Source organism: Perkinsus marinus (assembly GCF_000006405.1).
Source record: "Perkinsus marinus ATCC 50983 genomic scaffold scf_1104296969090, whole genome shotgun sequence".
NCBI classification, from domain to species: domain Eukaryota; phylum Perkinsozoa; order Perkinsida; family Perkinsidae; genus Perkinsus; species Perkinsus marinus.
In genome coordinates, this window is record NW_003202922.1 from 320,709 (window position 1) to 336,795 (window position 16,087).

General features: G+C 48.7%; 8 protein-coding genes across 8 annotated transcripts in view; 3 read left to right on the forward strand and 5 right to left on the reverse strand.

Moving 5' to 3' along the window:
* Positions 1 to 119: 119 nt before the first annotated feature.
* Positions 120 to 857, reverse strand: Pmar_PMAR002927 (hypothetical protein; the record flags this gene model as incomplete). The annotated part of the gene is made up of 3 exons (XM_002768093.1): positions 120 to 531; positions 596 to 718; positions 774 to 857. The coding sequence occupies 3 exons, from the start codon at positions 855 to 857 to the stop codon at positions 205 to 207; spliced, it is 534 nt and encodes a 177-aa protein (XP_002768139.1). The 3' UTR covers positions 120 to 204.
* A 142-nt stretch (positions 858 to 999) lies between these two features.
* Positions 1,000 to 2,102, reverse strand: Pmar_PMAR002928 (hypothetical protein). Its single transcript, XM_002768094.1, has 3 exons — positions 2,041 to 2,102; positions 1,728 to 1,853; positions 1,000 to 1,408 (listed from the first exon to the last, which is right to left on the reverse strand). The coding sequence occupies exons 1-3, from the start codon at positions 2,086 to 2,088 to the stop codon at positions 1,091 to 1,093; spliced, it is 492 nt and encodes a 163-aa protein (XP_002768140.1). The 5' UTR covers positions 2,089 to 2,102; the 3' UTR covers positions 1,000 to 1,090.
* A 236-nt stretch (positions 2,103 to 2,338) lies between these two features.
* On the forward strand, positions 2,339 to 3,123 carry Pmar_PMAR002929 (conserved hypothetical protein). The gene is made up of 2 exons (XM_002768095.1): positions 2,339 to 2,435; positions 2,483 to 3,123. The coding sequence occupies exons 1-2, from the start codon at positions 2,379 to 2,381 to the stop codon at positions 2,936 to 2,938; spliced, it is 513 nt and encodes a 170-aa protein (XP_002768141.1). The 5' UTR covers positions 2,339 to 2,378; the 3' UTR covers positions 2,939 to 3,123.
* Positions 3,124 to 3,464: 341 nt separating this feature from the next.
* On the forward strand, positions 3,465 to 4,050 carry Pmar_PMAR002930 (hypothetical protein; the record flags this gene model as incomplete). The annotated part of the gene is made up of 2 exons (XM_002768096.1): positions 3,465 to 3,527; positions 3,583 to 4,050. 2 exons carry the CDS (start codon positions 3,465 to 3,467, stop codon positions 4,048 to 4,050), a joined length of 531 nt encoding a protein of 176 aa, XP_002768142.1.
* Positions 4,051 to 4,639: 589 nt separating this feature from the next.
* Positions 4,640 to 10,212, forward strand: Pmar_PMAR002931 (Multidrug resistance protein, putative; the record flags this gene model as incomplete). The annotated part of the gene is made up of 33 exons (XM_002768097.1): positions 4,640 to 4,802; positions 4,849 to 4,923; positions 4,976 to 5,037; positions 5,084 to 5,192; positions 5,240 to 5,319; positions 5,382 to 5,477; positions 5,546 to 5,674; positions 5,723 to 5,813; positions 5,862 to 5,946; positions 5,990 to 6,090; positions 6,137 to 6,274; positions 6,325 to 6,492; positions 6,543 to 6,660; positions 6,711 to 6,825; positions 6,869 to 7,003; positions 7,043 to 7,116; positions 7,192 to 7,322; positions 7,398 to 7,497; positions 7,550 to 7,584; positions 7,640 to 7,734; positions 7,821 to 8,008; positions 8,052 to 8,175; positions 8,221 to 8,323; positions 8,365 to 8,478; positions 8,535 to 8,676; positions 8,732 to 8,851; positions 8,895 to 9,118; positions 9,189 to 9,247; positions 9,295 to 9,420; positions 9,469 to 9,596; positions 9,645 to 9,818; positions 9,884 to 9,987; positions 10,040 to 10,212. The coding sequence occupies 33 exons, from the start codon at positions 4,640 to 4,642 to the stop codon at positions 10,210 to 10,212; spliced, it is 3,879 nt and encodes a 1,292-aa protein (XP_002768143.1).
* A 1,433-nt stretch (positions 10,213 to 11,645) lies between these two features.
* Pmar_PMAR002932 (hypothetical protein) lies at positions 11,646 to 12,687 on the reverse strand. The gene is made up of 4 exons (XM_002768098.1): positions 12,149 to 12,687; positions 12,039 to 12,103; positions 11,841 to 11,989; positions 11,646 to 11,792 (listed from the first exon to the last, which is right to left on the reverse strand). The coding sequence occupies exons 1-4, from the start codon at positions 12,659 to 12,661 to the stop codon at positions 11,695 to 11,697; spliced, it is 825 nt and encodes a 274-aa protein (XP_002768144.1). The 5' UTR covers positions 12,662 to 12,687; the 3' UTR covers positions 11,646 to 11,694.
* Positions 12,688 to 13,048: 361 nt separating this feature from the next.
* Positions 13,049 to 13,974, reverse strand: Pmar_PMAR002933 (hypothetical protein; the record flags this gene model as incomplete). The annotated part of the gene is made up of 7 exons (XM_002768099.1): positions 13,049 to 13,193; positions 13,233 to 13,357; positions 13,405 to 13,519; positions 13,562 to 13,606; positions 13,649 to 13,765; positions 13,807 to 13,856; positions 13,903 to 13,974. The coding sequence occupies 7 exons, from the start codon at positions 13,972 to 13,974 to the stop codon at positions 13,049 to 13,051; spliced, it is 669 nt and encodes a 222-aa protein (XP_002768145.1).
* An 858-nt stretch (positions 13,975 to 14,832) lies between these two features.
* Positions 14,833 to 16,087, reverse strand: part of Pmar_PMAR002934 (two component sensor histidine kinase, putative) — a gene marked incomplete at both ends in the record, with an annotated part of 5,490 nt that continues 4,235 nt past the window's right edge. The window contains 8 exons of the mRNA XM_002768100.1: positions 14,833 to 14,883; positions 14,932 to 15,024; positions 15,068 to 15,136; positions 15,188 to 15,286; positions 15,335 to 15,415; positions 15,470 to 15,568; positions 15,619 to 15,701; positions 15,948 to 15,978. Of these exons, the coding sequence (XP_002768146.1) occupies positions 14,833 to 14,883; positions 14,932 to 15,024; positions 15,068 to 15,136; positions 15,188 to 15,286; positions 15,335 to 15,415; positions 15,470 to 15,568; positions 15,619 to 15,701; positions 15,948 to 15,978 (606 nt within the window). The remainder of the gene's footprint in view (positions 14,884 to 14,931; positions 15,025 to 15,067; positions 15,137 to 15,187; positions 15,287 to 15,334; positions 15,416 to 15,469; positions 15,569 to 15,618; positions 15,702 to 15,947; positions 15,979 to 16,087) is intronic.

The following is a 16,087-nucleotide window of genomic DNA, read 5'->3' on the forward strand; positions in this document are numbered from 1 at the left end:
ATAACAGCCGAGCCAGTTCTTGCGCTTAGTTGATAGTGAACAGTCACACCAACAGCGGCGAGACTATAGCTTGATAAACCGAGTTAGCTGGAGACTGACCAACACAACTCGCGCATCTCTTGAAAACTAAGACAGGATGATACAAAAAAGTCATTGAGACTGATACGACTAACTGCTAAGTGATAGATCGATACTAGTAGACTTCTACACCCGACTGTTTGGCAAGGAGTTGGTCTCTCTGCTAGACCTCATCCTCCACCCTGTGATCATGAAAATGATCGCGACAACAACGAGATAGATTCCAAGTACGATGTAAGCCCATGAGGAAGCTCCATTTTGCGAGCCGCCACCGATGAACAGAAGACCCAGGTAGAGGTACACCAGACTTCGGCCCATAAGAGTCCCCAGGAAGGTGGCGCGCTCGATGAACCAACTCGTGATACCGGAACTTGGTAGAATCTCGATGAAGCAGAGGATGATGCCGAATATTAGATAGAAGACTATAAGGATGTAGGTTAGCGGGTTGAGGACCTGCGAGAGAGTAAGAGATCCTAAACAAGCCCACAGGAATAGTTCGTGTTATAACCCCACTTACCGAGTTAGCGAAATTGAAGCAACTGAGTATCGACACTATAATGATACCGATAGCCGCCAGGCACCCTAGGATACGTATGAAGAACGGGTCACCATCAATGGCTTTACTCCACAAGTTCTGTACCTACACACCTCTAGGATGACCTCGAGAAAGTTGCTGCTGATGACCATGTTCTTACCCTAGCCTTGAAGCCAGTTGGCTGAGGACGCTCGCCTGGAGTGAAGCTCTGGGCCCCGATAGTTGATGATTGCGGTGCTACCATTGATATCGACAAGTACTTACTATATGAAGCCGTACAAGGATCGGAAAACTATGCGCAGAGAAAACGAGCGGTTCATTAGATGGTGATATCACGTAGGTTCTTAGCCGCAAAAGTTTCTTTTCTAAGCACAACAGCGCAACTTAAACCATGAAAATCGTCTTCAAAGGTATTTGTACTCACAGAAAAACGCTTACAGCAGAAGCATCTTGAGCGTTCCAAGTTATCCAGCGTATTTACACGTTGCTGTTAGGCATGGGAGCTCCCCTGCTCTCGATGTAACCGATCACGAAGTTGGCTACTGCTACCACAAGTAGATAGATGCCGATGATCAGGTAGGTCCAAGAGGTAACTCCGGCTTGGGCGCCGCCTGTTACATAGAGCAGCCCTATATAGAGGTACACCAAACCTCGGCCTATGAGGGTACCAAGGAAAGGCGCCCACTTCAGCAGGAATTTCGATAAGAACCATGTTGGAGCTATTTCGACTGCTAGGAGAGCGAGTCCAATTATTATATAAAATATGGATAACATGTACGATAGTGGGCTAAGCACCTGAGAAAGGACGTGTGACAAGGGAGAATTGACGTCCGCTACTACTACTACTACTACTACTACTACTACTACTACTACTACTACTACTACTACTACTACTACTACTACTACTACTACTACCACTACTACTACTACTACTACTGCTTCTACTGCTTCTACTGCTTCTACTACTGCTTCTACTACTACTACTACTACTACTACTACTACTACTACTACTACTACTACTACTACTACTGCTACTACTACTACTACTACTACTACTACTACTACTAGTTGGAAAACATAAACGTGTGATTCGGGTATATCACTGTGATCTTACGATGTTGAAGAATCTGAAGAAACCGAAGAAGGCGATAAGAGCGATTAAGAAGGCCGCAATGATTCCGGCAATCTTCATTATAGGGTTGGAGTCTTCGCCAATGAGACCACTCCATGCTGATCGAGCCTGAATAGATGGGAAAATACAGTCAACGCCAATGCTGGCGGCTCTGGAGTCCGCGTAATGTCGCGGATGGTATATTAAAGGAAAAGTTTCCAAGAGTAGTTTTCAATGAGAATTTTGAGAGGAGACCAATTTACAACTTCGAAGTTGCAACGTCTGAGCGGCCACTATAACGTGGATGGTTCGCTACCTTATCTGTAAAGGAAGGCTTGGCTGTAGTTGTTGTGTTCGTGTCCATGAGGATACAGATTTGTTCAATGAAGTGTGTAACATGAATGCGTCACACGTCGCACTTGCTACGCCATTGTAATCGATTGTATCTGACGCGAAGTCTGCCACGCTAGTAGTGCTAGCCACTCAAGATTGAGTGAAATTCATTGGCTTTGGTGAGGGCTTTCAAATTCTTTGATTTTATATCGGGTGCCGTCACGTTATATCTGTTTGAGTTTGTGTAGCATATTTTGAGGGGTTTTATTGGTATGGTTATTGACAGTATCTGAATTTCAAAACTCGTTCAAATCTTCCTTAATGACCGCTGTTACTTCTACTCCTGGTATGAAACCAAACCTGACGTGGAAAGAGAAAGTAAGTTATTCTACACTTCGATGCGTACATGCAGTTACTTCTTTCAGATCTCTCGAGCTTGGTCCGACACTACCAACGGCAGCAACGCTTTGATTCGTATTCTAGGCGTATTGGCTGCTCTTGCTACGTTCGTTGCCGGCTTGCTGAGTATGTTCAATTTCTTCAACATGGTCACTAACCCTCTGTCCTATATTCTCGGTGTATTCTTTATGATATTTGGTATCGCTCTGACCTTCATAGAGTTGTTCCCCGGATCGAAACTCTCCAAGGTCATTTTCTCTCAAGCGAAGTTCTTGAGTCATCTCCTTGGTCGTGGTTCGTTCTACCTCTATCTTGGTCTCCTGTTCACATGTGGTGGCGTGCAACATGGATTCACGTCCATCATTGCTTTCGTTGTTGGTCTATATCTGATCGCAGTTGCTGTTATCTTCGGCATTTGGGGTTTCACTCATCGCAAGGAAGTGTCGATGACTGAGCCTCTCAACGGCGCTACCAATGTATAAACTCATTATGAAGTTTTCCTCATAAGTTATTCTTCGTAAACACCCGGTACCCGTAAAATTTTGTACGAGAGTGTTTGTTGTTGTCAGCAAGCAATGATTGTGCAATCCTTTCTCTGTAGCTGAACTGTGATTCAAAGTCGTAAGAGCAAGTTGCTCTCAATAACTATTCTCAATAGGGTTCATAATCAATAGGTTTTGTGTTGTCACTGTGAGGTTGGGTTAGCCTGTAAGTAAATTGTTCTCCTGATAGTACGAGGTATTGTTCAAAGAGTAGATGGAATTGATATTTCGGTGTTGTCGCTAGGTCTGATACCATTAATTTCATTGTTGTCGATTACAGCGGTTCGTTTGGGAGTCTAAACCACACATATGGGGCCAGGACTTAAGTTGGGCTTATCATTGTGTATTAGCAGATAACAAGTAACGCTAGCGTGAGGCTATAGAACGTCCAAAATTTCGTTTTGATGCTATTCAGTTATCAGCGACTCATTCCATCGATTACGATAGTTACACGTTTTTCTCTTCCATGTCTGTTGTCAAAGAAGGCCCTATAGATGATAGTAAGCTTAACGTTTCTTTCAAAGAAAAGGTGGGATAGAATACACATGCCGTTTTAACTTGGATATACAATTTTCATTCATCAGATGCGTAATGCGTTCGAAGACCCCACACCGCACAGCACTACTTTCATTCGTGTTATTGGTGTCATCGGCGCAGTCTTAGCTTTCGTTGCTGCTGTTCTCGCTCTGGTCTTATCTATCACCGAGTTCACTTTCATGGCGCTGTTCCGAACACCGCTCAACTACTGCGTGCTCGTGTTTTTCATCCTCTTTAGTATACTGATGTTACTTATTGAAATCTTCCCCGGGTCGTTAGCATGCAGGAATGTGGTCGAAAGCGCTGCATTTTTAGGGCAGCTTTTCGGTCGGGGATGGTTTTATTTTGTCCTCGGCATTTTCTACGTCTGCAGTGGTTATATTGTATGTGCTGCTGTCGGTGTATACCTCCTCGTCGTTGGCGTGATCTTCGTGACGCTGGGAGCTATTCGGCACGAGGAGGGGCAACCGACTGAGGAAAAGGTGAACGCCAAGGTTGATGTCGTTGATGTGTAAGCTGCAAAACTGAGTTGACAACTAAAGGTCTTTGTTCTTTCATCCTAATATAAGCACTCGTAAAGTTCGAGTTATCAGTTGTTTCTATGTAGGTGTATTAGAAGTGCTCAACGTGTGGTGTTGTGTTGTCACTAAGGGGTATGGTAGAGATTAAACGGTGGTTGTCGGATTTGATAGTCTCCGTTCGATCACATCCGATTCGTCACAGTCCGACGCACTGTTATGTTGGGTAGTTTCAGAGCATAAGTCGATTTCGGGCAAAGTCTTGATGCAATACGACATGGGCTGTCTTTGACTAGGGAATTACAGATGAATTATGACTTGAAAAGCGATTGTAGAACGTGCAGGATTTTTCGGCGTTCTCCCAGTTTGCTTGAGCTAGTACTGATATCACTCGTTGCTGATGTCGTACCGAGCTGATGGTAAGAATTGCGTGAATTTACACCATTTCAGCATTCCGTCGGGTATGAAGCACCCGTTTCAGGTCGAAACGGGTTGCCTAAGTCCACCCGTTTCGGATCCGCCGTTTCGGTATGTACGTGGTTCCGCTAATCACTTCCGTCCACCAGCCTGGTTTATCATCCCCTTGATGCTGACCGCCTCCAACTCTGTAGTGGAGTCCTCTGTAGGGGACCTGGATGTCCCGGAGAGACCCTTGGCTCCAGCGCTATCACATCGCACGTCTGACGCTTCCCTGGTGCCCTTCTACAGTCTCTTCCGGTTTGCCACAAGACGACAGCTGCTATCAATCAGTGAGCTTCTCGGGTCCCTACCAGCTTGACTGCTAGTTCTGTTCAGTTATCGCGCTCATCTCGGCTGTGATACACGGCTTGGCAATGCCGCTCTTCGCCTTCGTCTTTGGCGATCTCGTCGGTAGGATCATCGTGCTTGTTAAAATGTGGTCGGTGCGACACTTCGTCATCAGACGTTCTCGGGACGGGGGAGGCTGACTTTGTCGACGAGGTGGCGAAGCGATGCCTCTATATGGTAACAAGCAGCTCTGTTGAACGGTTTTCGTCAGACCAGTGTACAGGTGTATATCGGTCTAGCAGCATTGTTCTTCGCCTTCACATGGCACTCCGTATTGACTTCTACCTCACAGAGTCAGGCAACAACCATGCGGATACGATATTTTGAAGCTGGTGACTCCGGCATGTCACACTCGTTGCAAAAGCGACTGTTCGTTCAGTACTCTCTCGGGATGTGGCCTGGTTCGACAAGATATCTCCCGCAGAGTTGCCGACAAGGATGACCGAAGATGTCTCCAAGGTAACCCCATGTCGCTTTTCACCAGTCTTGAACCACTGAGGCGACCTTAATTGCTTGAACAGGTACAGAATGCCATCGGCTTCAAGCTCGGCGTATGCATAGTGAACGCCTCGATGTTCATATTCGGCTACGTCATGGGCTTCGTGAGAGGCTGGAGGGTAAGAGTGGGCCGACTGCAAGCCTACCAACGAGAACGTCCTTGTGTTTCTTGGATGAGCCTAGTTAGGTATCGTTGGTGGCGGCAGGGTCGATGCCGATTGTTATCGGGGCCTCTGCGGTTCTGGGATACGCTATGGCTCAGTCAGCCAACGAGTCGCAAACTTGGTACGCTAAGGCTGGCGCTGTGGCTGAGGAGGTGACCACCACCATCATGGTCTGGCCGCCGCCTAGTGGGAGTTTACAGGTATTGAGTTCAATTCGTACAGTAACTATGATGGGCACGCAAAGGCGTGAAGTTGAACGATATGCATGCAAATTAGAAGAAGCAAGAAAGGGTGATCTGCTCTGATCGATTCTCTCGATCGTATTGCTGGTGTCGTCAGGTGGTACCAAACTTGGTCTGCAGTCTGGACTAGGTCTCGGCCTCACCTTCGGCGCTGTTTATGGAGCTTACGCTATTACCTTCTGGTAGGCTTGTTGTTGGGTACTTGGGAACTTGTTTGATTGACAGGTATGGAGGAACGTTAGTTCGCGATGGTGTGGTTAATGACTTTACTGACAAGCCCTACACTGGAGGAGACGTCTTGGCCGTTTTTTTCTCACTTATTATGGGTACTGGACGAAGCCGCCACCATGGCCATCCCTATCACCTCTCTAGGGACCTTCGGGTTGGGCCAAGCCCTCCCGCCTCTGCAGGCATTCCAGATAGGTCGCTCAGCGGCTACGGACATCCAGGAGGCCGTCGACGACATGAGTGATATGATTGAGCCTTCATTACCTCCACCATCCGCCGATGGTACGGCATCGCTCCCGGTATGCCTAACTTCTTGTTATGGTGAATATCAGGCTCTCCCATTGCTGGGTACACCCCTCCCAAAATGGAAACGATCACCTTTGACAACGTTTTCTTCACGTACCCGTCTCGTCCCGAGGCCCAGGTCTTGAAGGGCATATCTCTGGATATCAAAGTGGGCACCAAAGTCGCGTTTGTTGGGGAGAGCGGCTCGGGGAAAAGTAAGATCGTCTGAGGGGGCTGTCACAGTGTAACATGCGTCGGTGGTGAGGTACGATTATCAGCTTACTTGAACGCTTCTACGATCCTGTCATCGGAAGGATACTTCTGAATGGCCAAGACCTGCGCATTGTTGCTGGGAGTCCACACTCGATTCGATCAATATTTGGGTGGCAACTCATATATGTTACGGCTGAGCTTTGATCCTGGTCTTCCACAGATACGTCGGCCAGGAACCCATCCTTTTCGCGGGAACGATCAACGATAATCTCTGCTATGGGCTGCCTTACAGCCCTTCCACCGAGCAAGTAGAGATGGCGTGCAAGAAAGCTAACGTAATGGCTCTCGAGTGGTTCACTTATATTCTCCGACGCTCAGGTCCATTCCTTCATCTCGTCTATGCCAGAAGGGTACAATACGTATTGTGGGAGCTCTGGTGGTGGAGGTAGTCAAATATCGGGAGGCCAGAAGCAACGTGTAGCGATAGCTCGGGCATTACTCAGAAATCCACAGGTAATCAAAGCTCACTGCACTGTGACGATTGGTACTCAGGTGCTCCTACTAGATGAGGCGACATCGGCTTTGGACAATGAGAGCGAGAAGATGGTACAGGAGACGATTGATGAGTGAGGAGATCATCGCCTTCACGGGACCCTTTGGGGAACCCTATTCTCTATTGGGGCATCTGGTCTGATTTTTAGGCTACAGCGTTCTGACCGTCTTACTACGATATCAGTCGCCCATCGCCTGTCCACTATACGCAACTCTGATACCATCTTTGTGCTTGGATCGGGCTCTCTTGTGGAGCAGGGTACTCATGACGAATTGATAGGTGAGATCTCAGATCTCAGATCTGTCCTTGTTTGAAATCATGGTTCCAACAGGAGGATAGCTGCCTGCCTGGTAGGTAATCCAAATGGGAGGTACGCCAAGTTGGTATCAGCACAACAGGACCAGACTGCAGAAAGGAGATCGACCGACCCGCGGCCGAATGCTCCTCGAGAAGAGTAGGAGAGAGAGCACCTTCGAACGAGTGCACTGTGATGGATCTTGTCTCAGAACTGATCGTGGTAACTCTCCAGTGTCTGTCCAGCGTAAGTGGCTCGCATGGTTGCCTAGTTCCCATGGGTCTAAGATTCTGTGTTTCAGTCAAAAAATGTGATGAAACCTCTAAAGCTGAGGAGGTCAAAACTGATGAGGAGAGAGAACGAGAGCGCGTGGAAAAGATCGCCAAAAATTACCGGGTAAGAAAAAATGTTTTTTTCTCGACTAAACTCAATTTCCCGCCAGGCTTCACACAACTTAGGACGTACTCGGCTCTATCTATCAGATCCCTTGGACGAGAATCTTGCTCTTGTCGAAGCCTCAGTGGCTGTACTACATACCAGCGCTCTTTGGAGCAATAGTGTCCGGCTGTGTTATGCCTCTCAATGGCTTTGTACTGTCGCGCGCCTTAAAGGCTTTCTACAACGAAGACATGGACGAGATGATGGACGGCGTATCTTTGGCATCTATCGGGTGCGCAATTGGTCTACAACCCCGCACTTAAAATTCTGGACAGGTTCGTCATCCTCGCGGTGTGTGCTCTGGTTGGCGGCATTCTCCAGACCGGCGGGTTCTCTTTCATTGGAGAGCATCTCACTAAACGCATTCGGCGTCTCTGCTTCGCTAAGTTCCTCGAGCAGGCGAGTCACTCGAGAGCCAGCTATGGGAAGGGTTGGATCATTCAGGACATGGCATTTTTCGACGACCCCGACCACTCCTCTGGGAAGCTCACTGCTGCCCTCAGCACATATGCCCTCAAGATGAACTCCATCAGTGGAGTGCAGCTAGGTAGGAGCTCTAGAGCCCTCATGGCACGGATCTCTGTGCAGGCGCGTACTGTCAGTTTGCAGCATCGCTTCTCTCGGGGCTAATAGTAGCCTTCCTGGGTTCTTGGAAGCTGACCCTCGTCATGATGGCAGTGCTGCCGCTCATGGCTGGCGCTGGTAAGGTTGAGTAGCTCTTGTAATCGAGTCAGTGAGATGTGCACTGATGATAGCAGGTGCGGTGCAAATGGCGGCGGGTATAGGGATGGACAAGAACAAGGCGTCGGACTGTCTTGCGGCTAACCAGATCGCCTCGGACGCAGTGCAGAATATTCGGACTATTCGAGCACTGGTTTCGGAGCAGTGGACTCGAAACGCGTGGGGAGAGGGCGAACTCGTTCGTTCGTGTGGTACTCGTTGAGTCTTCCTACAGGTTTGCAAAATTGCAGTTGCATTCTGGGCTGCAGCAGCTGAGACCTTCGGTATGGGCGGGTTTCTGGTATGGCGTTTCTCAAGGAGTTCTCATGTTCTTCAGTATTGCATTAGGCATGTGGTGAGTCTACCAGGCACTCGGCGGCGGCTCTATCACCGCTCAGGTACGGAGCCACTCTTGTCGAAGATGATGGTTTGGAGTTCCACGAGATGATACAGTCGTTGATGGGCGTGTTCCTGGCAGCGATGGCAGCCGGGCAAGCCCTTGCATTCCTGGGAGATGTGAAGGAGGCCAAGGCGGCGGCCCACGATGTTTTCGAGCTCCTTGACAGTCAGAGTTCGATCAATCCCTCAAGCGAGCTTGGCAGGAGAGACAGCAGCGTTTGGGGTTCGGAGGTGGGTGTTCCTCTTGATAGTGGTGGTCATCATTTTTTGACAGTATACGTCCATGCCGGAAGGAATCGACATCACTTTCAAGGATGTGAGGTTTGCCTATCCCCAACGCCCCGATACGCAGGTAGTCATTGACCCGATCAGTTTCTCCCAAGAACCGATTCCTTACAGATTCTCAAGAATCTCAGCTTCCACATAGATGCCGGTAAGACAGTAGCGCTGGTTGGTCCGAGTGGAGGTGGGAAGTCTACAGTCTTTGCCCTCCTGCAGAGGTTCTATGACCCGAGTGAAGGACAGGTTGGGGATATGTCTGTTTGCTATCATTGCTCAGTGTGGTCGTATTAGATTCTCGTAGCACTGTCCCAGTCGAGGCTCGATGATGTTAATGTTGGATGGTGGCGGCAGCAAGTCGGTTTTGTTGCCCAAGAGCCTGTGCTGTTCGACCTCACGTTGGAGGAAAACGTTCGCTATGGGTAACTGCTCTATGCTGCATCAACAGCTGTCTAGGTGTTCCTCGTCAGGGCCCCTCCAATTGGGCGGCCGGAGATGCTCTCTATCTGCGCCCGGGCTGGTATGAATGATTTCGCGGGGAACAAGGTGGCTTGGGACGCCGGTTTGGGCCCTCGAGGCGGTCTACTGTCGGGAGGGCAAAAACAGAGGGTTGCTATAGCCCGGGCACTAATGCGTCATCCGAGGTGAGAGTTTATTGGCTGAATTGTGGGAGTCTTCACACGAAGAGATGCTGAGTCGAGCCACGCAGGTTGTTACTTTTGGATGAAGCGACTTCCGCATTGGATTCGGCATCAGAAGCAGCGGTGCAGAAGGCACTAGACGAGTTAGCACATGTTGGCGGAGCTCGTCACAGTGAGTTCTTTGAAATGAATACTTCGATTAACAAATTCGATGATCTATTCAGGTATCAAGAGCAAGCCGACCACTCTGATCATAGCTCATCGTCTGTCGACTATCACTAACGCCGATCTGATACTAGTGATAGCCGGGGGCCGGATGGTAGAGCAAGGCACACATTCTGAACTGTTAGCGAAGGGAGGTGTTTATTACGACCTGTATCAGAAGGGCAGCATATAATGCTGTGAGTACTATAAGTTGAAGAAGAAAAACCCATGTTGCATGTAACGCTAAAGTGACCTGTCTTGAGATAATGATAGAGTTTTGATGTGTACCGTCGACTGCGTTGAGTGTAGTATGGTTGAGTAAATAACCGCCAAAAATGGAAACTGAATACTCTATAGCCACAGAACGGAAATCAGCATTGGAGGCGGAAGTATGATGTTTGTGAACCATTCCAAATAGAAGTTGGAAATAATGAAAGAAATCAATGAGTTCAGAAACAAAGTCCAAACTCACTGAATACAACTTCAATTCCGACGGATGAAAGCTCACTATCATTCGATGAAAAAGTTACTCTCCATTGACTTAGTGCTATAGACTGAGTTTCGAGTGTTGACACTAATTAATGGATTGCACTGTAGCGTTGAACAGTACAGTAGCACTGAATTTGCAGCGAGGGATGTTCGGAGATTCGAAACACATTCGGCGAACGGTGTTCGAGTTTGGTTGTACCTAATCCCTCTGATGTGGCCCAACATGAATCCGGAGAACCACTCATGAATCCTACTCTGCGCAATAACTGTGCACAGTGGGAAGTACCTCGAATTTTCTTTGCACACCTTGTATTGTCTTGATAGTGTATATGAAGTGACGTTGCAAGTGAGCTTATGTTCGTCGAAATCGGTCTTGTGTTCGGTAATTTTTAACTCCAGTCTCCGAATTCATGAATTTAATTCACGAATTCGAACTCTCAATTCACAGCGGCTTACGGGACTTGAACTCTCACTTCGAATGTGAGCTCTTATTCCGTAAAAAATGCTGATAAAATCGAGTTTTTTTGTTTTAACTTGTTCTTCCATTTGCTAAATCGAAGAGGTGTTGAGAGCCGATGTGGCATCTCGGAAAATTTCGTGGAATGACAATGTTTCTGGGAACACTCTTCTCCCGGCTCCCGCTCAACTTAATGTATGAGAAAGCATGATTACCGCTCTGCTCTATAGATGGGCAGCGTAAGGTTCTTTTACGGTTCACGTTACGGTGTGGGTAACGTAAGAAGTTTATGGTTACGGAAAAGCCTTACGACTTTACGGTTGGTGCTGAACTGCTTTTTTAGAATTGTGGCAGAAACATTCGCTGTAATGCACTCCTCCATAGCTCGAATAGTTGCTAACTCATTCCGTCCGCAAATTTCTCATTTCGCATTTACCACTCGTCTCCCTTGCAAATTCCGTCCGTCTCACTCCATAATTTCAAGATACGGGGCTTGAGTCGTAACCGTTAAAGTGAGCCGTAACGGTCCGTAACGTAATTCTGCTCATCTATACTCTGCTCTGTTCTCTACTGATTTTGGACGATTTGTTGAGAACCATAGTGGATGTCACTTCGTTACTCCAGATTACTGCACACGGCGGAACAGAACGTACTGCTGTACACACAACAAGCTCTGGGATGGGTTGAAACCGCATGCTTTTCGCATGAACGAGAGTCTGCATTATACAACTATCCCTTCAAAATGGACTTCATTTCTCGCAGTCTGGTCCGCTCTTCCTCTGACATTGCCGGGGCAGGAGGGACCAGAGCTGGCTTGGCCGTAGTACCTGCAAACCAAAGCGCTTCCCTTCTCGCGAGAGCTACTTCTTGCCCACTAGGCTGCTTCTTTTTAACACGTCCACGACCTTCTTTTTCCTTATCTTCACGCTTGCGCTTGCCCGTTGTCAATGAGCTCTGCGGCATCATTCGATTGCCACGCACGCACCGATCCATCAGGTCCGTCAAGGTGAATCCACTGGAGGAACTGAAAATACAAAAACTACATAAATCATAAATCAATATCTATACGTTACATTTTGGAAGCCACATCGACAGTACGACGGGCCTTCTTGGTCTGCAAGTCCGCTTCACACCGTTCCTGAACATCATCATCACCACCATCTGAAATCCCCACGAAGTCCACCTTCAGTTTCTTCGTTACTGTTTCAGCTACAGGGCGCACGATGTCTTCAGAGGAAGTACTCTCTACCAATTTTTCCAATGCAGAATATATACCAGATTTCCTGATAACCTGTAAACCTGTAGACTCCAGCACACGGCATTTTGCTTTTCCTATCTCGGCTGGCAATTCTTCATCATTCATTTTGCTGATCTCCTTGAGCATTGTGACGGTCTCGATGTCGTCAGTTTTCGATCCTGAATTGGACTCCACGAGAGTTCCCCAGAGGCCATCGCTATCACCCTCGAGCTTCTTTTTGATGCGGATAACACGTTCGTAAAATTTAGAGCCCTTCTCGTCGCAGGCCTTCGTGATGTTCTTAGGTACAACTGGCATGATTTTATCTACTCGCGGGCTTCGGGCGGAAGTCCGGGTCGAATCCAACGGCTGCCGAGACTCGTTCTCATTCACAACAAATTCGATTGTGGATGAGTCCCCAAGGCCTCGCCCTGCACAACCGTGGATGAGTAGCGACATGGACAAGGGCACCACCAACCGAGCAAAGGCACGATGCTGCTAGCTGTTTCTTGAGGGTTGAAATTCTTAATGACTGCATTTATGTATCCATCATTGGAACGAGCGCACTCGCTGCTCGTCACTCGCTGTTTAGAGAGCCTCAAGGACCTGCCAACTCTCATCATAAGCTTAGCTGAGGAACTTCCCGTGAAGAGGTGTACAGGTTTTTAACCTGCCCTTGCTTCTCCACCGCCTCCTCAAGTTTCTTAGATCTCCGAGCTTCTTCCGAAGGTCTCAACAGAGCGTCCGCCTGCTAGACTGAGTCATCCAAGTCCAAGTACCTGCAACTCACCATCTTGACCTCGGTGGAGAAGCGGCTGGTCGGCAGTCCAATTGGGAGGCGTCCTCCTAGCATCGAGGACCAATTCGGATAGACCCGGTATAGACCACAATCGCACCCGTCATAGTGCGAGAGTTCGACGACTTTGACCTCAACTCCTCCAGATGGACATGACACAGACCCGACCGGTCAAGCTCGGTGTTGACAGGGTACCTGATCGGCCCATACAGGACCCTCATAGAGGCTCCTCACATGCATCCATGGTTGCCTTTACTCCCCATCACTGCCGTACAATCCCCCACCGCACTCGCTATACCAACCTTGAGCATCTTATCTCGAGTGTCTACAGTCAATGCAACAGGGGCAGTCACTGCCATCTAAATAAGGAAACTTCAACTCCGCCAACGGCGCAAGCGGCCCATACTCCTGAAGCCGCTTTATCGTCTTCAGGGGTGAGCTCTGGGTTGAGAAAATACCACACATCTCCTCTCATCAGCTTCATCCCAGCGGCGCTATCTGTAAGGCGTACGCGAACGTAACTGACCAGGAGAGGTCATCCCCGTCTCGGTGGGCTTCCTCACGTCGGGCTGTAAGGATGGAAGTCCGTCAGCCAAGCATCACAATACCTAGGAGAAACATAACACCACTCCGATGCAATACCCCCTCACTGTGCTGTCCTGGCGAGTTTCCCTCGCCCTAACGTACCACTACGAGTGGCCCCCACTTTGAATATCATACCAACGAAGACACGGTCCTGCTCCACCACCTTGGTCTTCACTTCGAACCTTACAACATCAGTCGAACTATCGTTACCCCTTCGTTTTACTTCAGGTCTCGCAGTTGGACCACCTTCTTACCACTCATCAGCGTATCGATCTGAGCTGATGATAATCACCATCAGAATCGATGAAATATTAAGTACTTGCTCTTGTGATACCAACCGTTCATTGAGCTTAATTCCCGAGTAATGGTCAGGTGCCGGTGACACGGGCATGCGGGATGGATCTCCGCAAGCGACCTTCTCTGAAGCCTCAGGACTCAAACACAAGACCCTAGCTGAGGATAAAGGAACACCATTGGTAGTTTTATTGACGCCTTGCAAGTCTAAATAGTAGCATGTTGACAGCTCAGAACGAGCTCCTGGCCTGGTACGAAGAGCCATAGAGACGCCTCAATAGAGGACTCGGGTGGTGTCGTCGACCGCTCGAGGACCGCGGTTGTCTGACAATAATGACGATGACTGCTCACAGTGATGATAATGCACTTACGTATCGCTCTTCCCCATGCCTGATGGACCGACTTGTCCAGCAACTTGTCCGCTCGTCGCAGCGACAGGAGCTATGATGGGAGGCGAGGCTGAAGAAGGTAGCGACTCCGGCACTGCTCCTGACACATAAGTCCCCTCCTATCACGATATAGAGTCTATCAACCCGCGAGATATTGTCACGAGCCTATCCCAACAGTTACCTTCCCTGCCTCCCCCAAGCCTCCATCGCTTAGGAGTCGGTGTTGCAGTATTCGGCCGATGAGGGAGGAGCCTAATGGGACGACGGAGCGTTGCAGCAAACCAAATAGGGAAGAGGTCAAGTGCAACGAAGTGCTGTAGTCGAGCCAAGTGCTACTATTTTAACCCAGTCTCTCGAACTCATCAAAGACGACAGTGGCCTACTTCGAGTTTGTATGGCAATTGCCTTGATCACCATCCTGCGATTCGAACATAATCCTCGCCATCTGTTTTCGAAGCCTCCGGACTTCCTCTTGCGACGAGAGTATTCGAGCGCTTCGATGGCCCAACTCGGCTCGAAGTCGCCTGAAGTTATCGTCCTGAATCTCCACCATTTCCACAGACTATTCACTCGTTTTCTCGTTCAAGTCCTTCAACACCTTCCTCCCTCCTCTCCCCCTAAATGGGACCACGACTAAGAGTGTACCCAGCGAGCACGCTACCCACCTGCTTAGCTGAAGCCAGCTCCACCCGCAGCTGCTCATTCTCCTCCCGCATGCATCGCAGCGCCTCGCAAGTCTCAACACCCCGACGGGATACCTCACCAACGACAACATCCTCCACAGATCTTCAAGAGTCTCACATGGTTCTCTATCTCCTGCTGCATGTTACTGGCCACATCCCTCAGTTGCTCTACTGCTTGCATGAACGACTGCAACAGGACAGACATAAATTGACCAACACTGCCCTTCCTGTGCGTTACGACGTCCCTAGCCTTCCCACTGCGAAGTCGCTCGACATCCATCTTCAACGACGTTCGTTTCCGTTTCGACTCGCGTAATTTTTCCCTAAGTTCGTCTACCTACACGATGACGTGCATCCGAGCATCAAATCCCAAGGCTTTCCCCACCGTTCTATTCGCCCTCCCAAGTTCTGCCCTCAAGTGCTTCACGACAGCATCTCCGCTCCTCACCATGCTCAGACTTCTGACCTGACACCCCCATCGGTCATCAATACGAGGCCTCCTATAGAGCCAGGAGGATACCTCATCCTTCGACGCCTCAAGCTCTCGCTGACATGCGCTCAAGTCTTGGGTTATCTCCTCCAAGCGGGATTGTAAATCAGTAACTTGGTTAGAGGCTTCCTAGAACAAAACAAGACTGCCAGAAAAAAAACAAAAAGTTCAGCAATTACTTCAGTCGTTTTACACGTCTCCTCCTTCCTCTTCCCCTCAGCAAGCTGACGTCTGAGCTCCTCCTCTCTCACTATAGCAGCCGCTACAACAACCAAGTCGAATTCCCTTCACAATCTACTGCCTCCAGTGTTGGAATATATGATCGCTTTGGTCAGCCGAAACCAGAAGTTTCCTCACTAATTATACAAGTTTCTATACGAATTCGAGTAGAAGTGTACAGAAACCAATAAGAAATTCCTCAATTTTCCTCGAAATTTCCACGAATGTCTCCTACACACGTAGTTGACCATGTGCATATTTTTCCACACTGACTGCCGCCTGAACTCACCCTTCTCTTGCTCTAGTCGATGGAGATCCTTCTGATGACGACAGATTGATTCGTGCAAGTCTGAGCGGATCTCTCAGAGGATTCAACAGTGGCTTTCGCCTACCTCCATTCTTCCTCTGCATCAGCTCTAACTCCTTCCT